The sequence below is a fragment of the Podarcis tiliguerta genome (assembly GCF_965153285.1).
Source record: "Podarcis tiliguerta genome assembly, chromosome: 13".
Classification (NCBI taxonomy): Eukaryota; Metazoa; Chordata; class Lepidosauria; order Squamata; family Lacertidae; genus Podarcis; species Podarcis tiliguerta.
In genome coordinates, this window is record NC_139546.1 from 41,748,496 (window position 1) to 41,759,088 (window position 10,593).

At 48.6% G+C, this 10,593-nt stretch overlaps 1 protein-coding gene across 1 annotated transcript in view; it reads left to right on the forward strand.

Moving 5' to 3' along the window:
* The first annotated feature begins 4,881 nt into the window (after positions 1 to 4,881).
* The window catches only part of NFATC4 (nuclear factor of activated T cells 4), a 29,515-nt gene continuing 23,803 nt past the window's right edge, over positions 4,882 to 10,593 (forward strand). The window contains exon 1 of the mRNA XM_083410205.1: positions 4,882 to 5,430. Coding sequence (XP_083266331.1) covers positions 5,334 to 5,430 — 97 coding nt within the window. The 5' untranslated portion in view covers positions 4,882 to 5,333. The remainder of the gene's footprint in view (positions 5,431 to 10,593) is intronic.

Below are 10,593 nucleotides of genomic sequence, written 5' to 3' on the forward strand. Positions count from 1 at the left end.
TGTTTTGACCAGTCCTGATAAAGCCATTCTATAAAGAGGCAATGTGGTATAGTGGTTGGAGCGTGGAGTGCAGGAGACCAGGGTTCAAATCTCCACCTGGCGATGAAGCTCACTAAATGACCTTGGGCCAGCTGCTGTCTCTAAGCTACAGTTTCCCAAACTTGGGTCTCAAGCTGTTTTTGACTGAAACTCCCATCACCCATAACTAGTAGGACCAGTGGTCAGAGATGATGGGAACTGTGGTCCGAAAACAGCTGGAGACCATACAGGGTTGTTGTGAGAAGTGTTGTGCTCTACCTTCCACCTTGAGCACTGGGAGGAAAGGTAAGGTGGGATATACACATGGTAATAATAATAATTGTAGTAATAAGGGTATTACCTAACTGTGGATTTTGGAGATTTTTAAAAAGAGCTATCTTTGCTCTTTAAGGGATCATTCTCTCATTCTTTCTTTCCATTCAAGCCATCAGAAAACTATGTGGTGGAAGCCCTGGGATTGCCTGGCTTGTTTAAAAGAACTTCTTTGAAAAAGGAGGAGGAGGAGGAAAGAAAGAAAGAAAGAAAGAAAGAAAGAAAGAAAGAAAGAAAGAAGACAGGGGGATCTCACTGAGAAACAGTTTCCATGTCTGGCTGCTGGGAATGCAAAGTTTTTATAGAGTAGGCAGACAGATGTTGGACTGACACTGAAAATCAGTGGGGGCTGTGAAAGCTTTCTGGGGTTCATTTGGCAGGGCCAGAAAGACAGGAGTTTAAAGCATCATTGGAGACGATGCTGAGAAGTTCTAAGCCCCCCCCCCCCCCCCAAGTCTAGCTTGGAGCAGGAGCTAGGAAAAGATTTCAAACTTGTCCCGCCCTGTGCGCTGCGCTTTGGCCTAACTCTGCACGCTAACAGATGGATGGTTTTGATTAAGTTAAGGAAGGAGAAGAAAAGAGCGGGCGGGCGGGGGGGGGGGAGAGAAGGAGGACACGTGCTTTGGCCTGGGACATCTCTCTGTTTTTGCAAAGGCCACATGCGTCACTCTCCCTCGTGGGCCATGGAAATGGGGAATGAAAGAATGTTAACCCCTTGGAGTGTGGACTGATGGAGAATCTGGGGAGCTGGCTTGCATGTGTCAAAGACGTAGGCTGCTTCACGGGGTTTTGCTCTAGGGGAAGAGGGGCGGTTGGGATTGCAAGAGTGGGGCCTGTCAATCTGGAATGGGGTACACATTCCATTTTGTTTGCATCTCAATGAGAAACTACCTAATTTGAACTTCTCGAACTAATATGTGAATCAAAACGCAAGTGGCCTTTGAAATTCACCGCCCCTCTGAATTTTGGAATGCAGTTTTCTCCAAGCACTGTGTACAGAAAATGCATATATTAGGAGAAAGTGTGCATAAGAAGGCATTCATTTGTGAAAATAATATACCAAAGCATACAGTTTTGCAAAAATGTATATATCAATCTAAACTGCATACAAAAACGTGCACGTTAGGAGAAATTTGTACCAAAATACTGGCAGGTGTTCGTTGGGTTTTTAAAAATTGCAATTTGGTAAATTTCTGCAGAAACGTAGAGAAGAAAATTTAAGAATAGAAGAATGAGAAGGAAGAAAGAAACCAAAACTGACAAAATCATCAAGTCTCAATCTGAAGCAATGAAGATCGCATTTGGTGTCTGCGCCAAAGATCAGAGTTTTATTGGGAGGAACTCACTATGATGAACTCCAGAACTACTTTTGAAAAGCAGCTTTTGCCCATCCCACTTGCTCTGATCAGTGTCACATTCCAATGACAGGAGAGAGATTCCCAGCCAGTTAAAGAACGCACTAAGGGCTGCCACAGGGAGGAGGGAGCAAGCTTGTTTTCTCCTGCTCTGGAGGACTGGAACCAATGGCTTCAAGTTGCAAGAAAGGAGATTCCGACTAAACATTTGGAAAAGCTTTCTGACAGTAAGAGCTGTTCAGCAGTGGAACAGGCTCCCACGAGAGGTGATGGACTCTCCTTCCTTGGAGGTTTATAAACAGCGGTTGGATATCTGCCATGGATGCTTTAGCTGAGATTCCTGCATTTCAGGGGGCTGGACTAGATGACCGTTGGGTCCCTTCCAACTCTAAAATTCTATGATTCTGTCCCTGCCAAGTTAGTTGTCCAGTAACCTGGACGGTAATTATCACCATTTATTTGTACGGCACTTTCCTATAGAAAACCATACCCAAAGCAGTTCACAACATCAAGAAATATTACATTCAGTAACAATTATAGGTTGTCTAGTGTTGGACTAGAAGCTGGGAGGTGACACATAAACTATGTGAGAAGGACAATTGTGACTTCAAGGAAGATTGGGAACTTTTTACAAACTATTAAAAAAACAACACACAGAATGATTTGGACTCCTTGGCAGGTTTTGAATAAACATCCACAAATTTATTAATAGTATATATGACAGATAAGGCAATGATATGTACAATTTTTAACATGTAGAGAATAATAAGGTAAAGGTAAAGGTACCCCTGCCCGTACGGGCCAGTCGTGTCCGACTCTAGGGTTGTGCGCCCATCTCACTTAAGAGGCCGGGGGCCAGCGCTGTCTGGAGACACTTCCGGGTAACGTGGCCAGCGTGACGAAGCTGCTCTGGCGAGCCGGCACCAGCGCAGCACACGGAAACGCCGTTTAAAAAGGTAAAGGTACCCCTGCCCGTATGGGCCAGTCTTGACAGACTCAAGGGTTGTGCGCCCATCTCACTCAAGAGGCCGGGGGCCAGCCCTGTCCGGAGACACTTCTGGGTCACGTGGCCAGCATACCTTCCCGCTATAAAGCGGTACCTATTTATCTACTTGCACTTAATTGTGCTTTCGAGCTGCTAGGTGGGCAGGAGCTGGGACTGAAAGACGGGAGCTCACCCCGCCGCGGGGATTCGAACCGCCGACCATACGATCGGCAGGTCCTAGGCACTGAGGTTTTACCCACAGTGCCACCCACGTCCCTTAGAGAATAATACGTGCAAACAAATCAGAGAGGGGAGCTGAGGGAAGTCCTTGGTGGGGGGGGGGGGAGGGAAGGGGGGGAATAAAAAGGGGGAAAATTAATCTAATGGGTTATTTGGACTGATAATTTGTTTTGTTGAAATTGTCTAATTTTTTATTTATTTTTTTAAAGAAGTTGGGATACCAGGGCTGAAATCCATACTCAGCCATAGGAATTTCTATGAGTTCATTTGCCTTGTACAGATGGATCCTTAGCTTGGTTTCACCCAACAGACAATGGGTTAGTCAGGGAAGTGACAAAAGAATGCCAGTGATCCTTAATGACTAGGGATGCCTTTGTTAGTGACCTGGAACTCTTGCTCCCCTGCCTTTGGAATGTGGCACTAATCAGAGCTAGTGGGAGGGGCAGTGAAATACTTTATTATACCAAGTCTGGAGAGGAGGGAGGGAGAGAGAGAGAGTTCTGAGTCAAGCTGGACTTGATGCATCGGTCCCAGGAATGTGGTGGTCCAAACTGTTGCTCGGGGGGGGGGGGGGGTAATATTCAGGATCGGCAATATTGCTGCCTGCTATAGGTGTCTCTTGCTTCCAATATGCTCTGCCTGCACACATATCTTACAAGTTGAGCATCTCTTCAGGTAAAGCTGAGCTGTGCATACCTGCCAGATTTCAGTTTGGGCAGGGTCTTAGTGTTTGCTCTTCTTCTAACATCAAAGCCAGAGGTAGATCTGTATGGGTTTTGGGGACAAGGCTGGTATCTGAGGGAGGCCCCTAGAATTTTATATTCGGGACAAATCACTACATATAAGCTGGCTTCAAATAAACGGCTTTTGCAATGACTGCTCCTAAAGCAACAGATTAAATATAAAACCCAGCCAGACCCATATTCTTACCCTAGTAAATTGGTAACCCTAGTCCAGGAAGTGGCAGTGCCTCTGAGCACACACAGAGTACTATATCCCATCTCCATGCATTTAAGATAATTGGGTGAGCTTAGATTCTAAGTGTGGTGTTGGGGGGGAAGAAGCCTTCACCAGAATACTACCTTCCAGATGTTTTGGATGCATCTCCCACCAGCCTCAGCCAGCACAACCACAGTAATCCAAAATAGCTGGAGGGAACCAGGCTGGCAGAAACTGGGTTAGAACAGGTTGGACCGGGACCTGGCTCAAATCACCTGCTCAGTGTCAAATCTCATTGGGTGACCTTGGGCCTCCTAATCTTACCGAGTTGTCATGATAATAAAATGGGGGCCCGGGAGCAACAATATTGCACTGTCCTGTGTTCCTTAAAGGAATGGCAGGACGAAACCCAAAATAAACCATTTTAAAGAGGTAGTTTCAACATTGTCAAGAACAGATCCCCACAAGAATGTGTTTTAAGCAGACTCAATGCCCATTGAAAACGCATGACTTCCAAATAACCCTGGAAGCCGCAGCTTTTTAAGGGTAGTTCTCTGAGGAGGAACTGCAGCTACCAGGCTTCTCCGTGCTTTAAATGCGTGTCGACTTGTTCTGACGTTCATGTTTTGCATAATACCGATGCAAGCACCAAACACGCAGCTTTCCGGGTTGGGAAGTGGGGTGGGTTGAAATCCACGTTATGTTCCAAATGTTGAGTTTTGGAGCGTCAAAATATCCGGAGCTGCATACAGGCAGCTGCACCATTCTTGCGTGTGCTCATATAGGCTCTGCCACCCCCTCCCTGCATGGTTGAAAAAAACTGGCTTCGCGCACACCGCACACGCTATAATCAGAATAATCGCAGCGTAGCTCTCAGCAAGCGCAACGCGTCCCTCTGCCTTTAACAGCCTGTCTGGGTGTGTCCAACCCGTGCATAATATGCAGCCTAAGGAGGGCGGGCCCTGCTTGGGCTGCCTTCCAATAGGCTCCAGGTAGGCTGGTCCATCTGGAAGGACAAGAAAAGGGGTGGAGGAGGTGGTTCCTTTTTCATTTTCTCGGGGAGCGTGAGATGGGGGATTATAGAACAGCCCAGTTCGGGTTTTCTCCCCCCCTCCCCTCTCCCCTGCTTGGTGGGCGTGGCTTAAAGTGACATATGGGGGCATGGTTTGGGTTTTCTGAAGAGCCAATCAGCAGTCAGGAAGGGAGTGGTAGGGGGGCAGCTGGAGGAGAGGGAAAAGTTTGTTTGGGGAAAGTTTTTCTTTATTACTTTTTTTAAAAAAAATATTAAAGGGGGAGAAGGCGCGGAAAGAGGTATTGCGTTAAAAGGGGGAGAGCAGAGGTGAATCGAACCAAAACCTCCTCCATCCAGCCCCCCATTTTTTTTTGAGGGGTGGGGGGAGAAGGAAGGGGCTTGCAACCCTATTAGGCTGCATCCACCGATTCTCCCCCACCCCCTGGAAAAAATGGGCGCAGCGAACTGCGAAGACGAGGACTTAGAATTCAAGCTGATTTTTGGAGAAGAAGAAAAGGAGCACCCAGGAATGGGGGTCCCCTTGGAAGGTGAGATGCGGGTTGTTATGGGGGCTTCTGATGGTTGGTTACAAGGATGGAGGTGTGATAATATATGGGGAGGGGGAGAGAATCAAGTTTTTTTTGTGCGTGTGTCTGGTGTAGCTGGAAAAAGTCCCCCCCTCCCTTTCCTTTTTAGGACAAGCGGGGAGGGAGATGGCACGAATGTTCCCATCTCCCTGCACGAAGAGTCTGTGTGTGTTTTTTTTGCTCCGAGAGTGAGTAATCGAATCCCTAAAACACGCGGCCCACGCAAATGGTTAATACTATTTGCAATCATTTTAAAGATGGGTGTTGCGTTTCTGCCCATGCTGGTGAGGAAAGTGCGTGAGTGAATGAGAGAAGAAATCGGTCTCGAGTTTCACACACGCCCCATCATGCTTCTGTGAAAATTTTGGAATCTGAAAACTTTCAGGTTGCACTGAACTCTGCATAGAATGTGGGTTTTTTTTTGTTTTTTTTTTTGGGTAGCTTCTGAGTTCCTGGGACCAATTACTGGTTAACCCTTTTAAAATAATAATAATACAGAAAATCGTATTGATCAAAAAGAGTTAATGTGTGTGCTGCTATGTGTGTGGAAGCTGTGAGCTGGAAAATCTTTGGTTCAAATTGTGGTTTAGCTGTGAACACATTGGTTAATCTGAAACAATGATGGGGGCTGCGTGGCCCTCATGATGTTACTGGATGGTTATTGGTGTGTTTTTCAAATTTATTTTTTACCCTCTGTCCACCCTAGGGTCCCTATTTTAAATTTTAAAAACGGCTGATAAAATTTACAACCAGAAAACTAGCACGAGTCCTAAAGATCTGCATCCTAAGTGTCAAAAGACCAGTTTGAAGTGGACCGCAGCTCAGACCATAGGGCTTGCAATGGCTGATGATAGCTTGAGTCCAGCCATATCTAGAGCAGAACTTGGGTCTCTAGCTGTTTTCGCACTACAACTCCCATCATCCCTAACTAGCAGGACCAGTGGTCAGAGATGTTGGGAATTGCAGTCCAGTAACAGCTGGAGGCCCAAGTCTGGGAAACACTGAGGGTCACAGGGTCCCCACACCTGGCCCAATGTGACCTAGGATTTCCTAGCCTTGGCCACAGTGCGTGAAATGGTTGCCTACCTTATAGGGTTGTTGTAAGTACCACTGAGCTCCTCTACATTAGCTGCAGTTAAGTCAGTGGTGGTGAACCTGGGGGGGTCTCCTTCGCTTTGGGACAACTTTCCCCAAGCCATAGGCAAGTCATGGGCGGGGGCAGAGGCAAAAGTGGGTGGAGCGATGAAGGCAAATTTCCTCATTATACAGTAGGGTAGTTTCTGCAAGCATACACACATCTCTCTCTCGTTCTCTCTGCCCTACATCCAGAAAAGCAAGGAGTATTTATCAGAGTCAATGGCGTAGCGTGGGGGGTGCAGGGGGGGCCGGCCGCAACATGGGGGGGGGGGAGCTCGCACTCGCAGTGCTAAAATCAGTGCTAAAATCCACGGGTTAGGGGGTGCAAATTACTTGCCTTGCCCCGGGTGCTGACAACCCACGCTACGCCACTGATCAGAGTTCATGGGCATGTTCTAACAGGGCAAAAACTCTCAAGGAGGGACTGAAGCAGGGCAAGTCAGGAGTGTGGCCTGGGGAGAATCATGAGGGCCAGGTAGAAGAACTTTGAGGGCCACATTTGGCCCCTAGGCCTAACACCCCTACTCCTACGTTAAGTCCCTCTGGTGAATGTACTCTTCTCCACCTAGTTGGCAAGAACAGGCTTTACCTCCTCTCCAAAAGTGGGGCTTAAACTAGCTTGGTAATAATTGCAGGCAGAAATATTTATCTGGCAGAGGGTATCTAGTCACAGCTGGTGCAAAATGCCCAAGAAGAATGAAACGAAACTATAAATCCTGCCAAACCCTCCATCAGTTTGAAAAGTAGGCTTCTGCACGTTCAAAACGGCATAATAATAGCACCCTAGTGGTAATTCATATGTGCCCACACACAAGAGAGGCTGTAAACAGGTGTTTGTTCACTGTATAGTTAGTGACTGCTTTATCTCCAGTTAAGTCGTCTGGAAGCTTACGGTAACCGCTTGCAGTAGGACATGTTGGAACCAATGTGTTCTTAGGGGCTAGCACCATAGTTGCAAACGGTTCTTCAATTTTCATCGTGAATTAAGAGAAATTTTGGTATTTCCCCAAGCTCCCCCCCCCCACCTTCGATGTCTGAAACCTGTCTCATGCGGACAGGCACACCCCTGTCAAAACCAAACTTAAACCCCAGTCCCCCAGGATGAACATTCACCCCAGAATAATTTAATTTCTGTTAGCTTGTTGTCGCAGCGTAGGGTAATCCCGGAGCATAGCGGCACCTTTAACCAATTTATTGGGCCATGAGCTTTTGTCGGCCAAAACCCTCTTTCTCAGATGCTTGAAGTGGTCACGTCAGAAGGAAGAATTCAAAACTCAAAATATCACATTTGCAAATCCAGGCTTTGAATCCTGAAATGGAAAAATGTGGGTTGCGTGACATGCATTTCCACACGCATATTTGAAAAATGAGAATGGGAGGTGGGGGTGGTGATGGTGGGGGGGAAATCCTTCCCCCTTCTTTTATTTTCTCAGATGAAGTTTGCAACTCCCATTCTCCCCCCCCCCCCGACCCAATATCTGCCTCGGAAGCTGGTATGGGGGACTTTCTTGGCCCCTGTAGCCCCCTGAACTTGTGGGGGTGCTTCTGGAAGGGGTTCAGCTGAAAGTGGGCTGGCCGCCCCAAAATATATCCACACCCTGGCTGAGGGCGCTGCTTGAGGAGGAAGTTGGCAGCCCCCTGTATGAGCCAGCCTCCGAGGCGGAGGTAGGAAACTGGGTTTTTTTTTTTCCAGAGAGAAAGGTCAAACTGTCTCTGGGCAGGCGGCGTCTGGTTCAAATGAAATCCAGATGGGGGCTGAGAGGGCCTTGGGATCCCACAGAATCCAGCCCCTCCACACTGGCTCCCATCCAAGGCCTTCAAATCCCGGGTGTAGGGGAGCTGGGGTTGTTGGAGGGGGGGGGGCTTTTGAGATGGCGGCAAGTGGGGAAAGAAGCGGGGGGGGGGGGGCAGACACACTTCAAGCCTCCCGCATACGGTTTCAACTAGCTCCCTGCAACAGTGCAATTTTCCTTTTCGTCTTTTGGCCTGCGCCCCGTTTCCTTGGCAACGGGGGTCCCTGCCAGTGGAGCCTGGGGCTTTGGGAAATGGCCCTTTAATTGGGTTCAGATGGCGGCCCCTCCCTGACAGTCTCTCTTATTTTCTCTCCCCCCCCCCCTTTTCTCCTCCATCCAACTGGATCCTTGTCTCTGGTCCACAAAACAGGGTGGAGGCCCCGAGAAGACTAGGCCAAGTTCAGGGGGAACTTTCTAAGCCCATGTCCCCCCACCCCACAAAAAAACTTTTCAGAAGCTTTTGTTTCAAAAAGGGAGGCGAGCCTTTGACTTTCTTCCTCCACCTGCCCCTTAGCCCAAGGAAGGTGCAAGCTGGGAGGGCAACTCCTGGCGGCAAGGTGGGAGCCCCCCCCCCCCCCCACTTTGGGGCTTTCGCTGCAGAGCCCATCTTAGCCCAGAATATCCTGCTTCCAACAGAGGACAGCCTGGTGCCTCTGGAAAGCTCCCAAGCACAGCAGCTCACCTTGTTGTTGTTTTAAAAAATCCTAGGCACATGGCATTCAAAGATATACTGCCTCTGTTCATGGGGTTTTTATTTAAGTCGCAAAATGGCAATGCAAAACATAAAGGATGCAATCTGACCTGGTGGGTTGCAAGCTTCCTTTACGACCCATCGAGAGCAGTATTGTCTGCTGCTGCCTTTGCAAAACTCATGTTTTGGATTACAACTCCCATCAACCCCAGCCAGCACCAAAGGCCCAACGAGCCCAGTGCCCTGTTTTCAGCAGCTGCCAACCAGACACCTATGGGAAGTTCCATTGGTGGAGGCAGAACATTGGGATAGAGTGCCTCTGAACCTGCAGGTTCTATTTAGTTACAGTGCAGCAGTTTTGTTTGCCTTCCCAGATACAAGGCTGCCAGTCTATTTGTGTGTGTTTGTTTTCTTCACTAGGGACGCGGGTGGCACTGTGGGTTAACCCACAGAGCCTAGGACTTGCCAATCAGAAGGTCGGCGGTTCGAATCCCCGTGACGGGGTGAGCTCCCGTTGCTCGGTCCCTGCTCCTGCCAACCTAGCAGTTCGAAAGCACGTCAAAGTGCAAGTAGATAAATAGGTACCACTCTGGCAGGAAGGTAAACGGTGTTTCCGTGCGCTGCTCTGGTTTGCCAGAAGCGGCTTAGTCATGCTGGCCACATGACCCGGAAGCTGTACGCCGGCTCCCTCGACCAGTAAAGCGAGATGAGCGCCGCAACCTCAGAGTCGGTCACGACTGGACCTAATGGTCAGGGGTCCCTTTACCTTTACCTTGTGTTCTTAACCTACCACCTTCATCCTTGCCCTGCCTTCTGGTTTTGCCAATTTCCCTCAGTTCTCTCCCACACAACCACACATGCATTGCCCTGCGAGTACCGCACAACATCTTCCAGCCGCACCACCCAGGCAGGAAACAGTTGCTGCTCATTCCCGCTGAATATTGGCAGAAGTTGGAGCGAAACAGGGTGCTGGGGGTGGGTTGTGTAGTGCAGTCTTCCGCCAGCCTGCAGCTCCCATCAGCTCCATTTTTGCAGTTCAGAACATCTAGAAGGCACCAGGTTGGCAACAGCTGGTGTAATGTGACAAGACTGTGTTGGATGGAGAGTTGAGGTGTGAGCCATTTGGGTGCTGTGATCCACTCCCTACCGAGAGAGAAGATGATGGAAAGCAGTGGCGGGAGCGGAGAGGTCACAGCCACGTAATCTCTTTAAATCACTTTTGCCCCACTTTAAGAGTCATGGAGGAAACTGGGAAGTGTAATTTGTTAAAGGTGCCTTGTTTGTTTGTTTATTTGTTACATTCAGATGAGGCTGAGCAGGGTTTTCAACTCTGGCCTTCCGGGTACTAAGTCCGGCACTCTTAACCGCTATGCAATCGCTGGTTCTTGAAACTACAATTCCCAGCACCCTTAGCAAACTGCAATTCCCAGGATGTGGGTGTGACCAGAAAGAGAGAAACTTTAAATTAGAAGCAGCTGTCAGTCGAGAAAGGGTTGCAGGGCA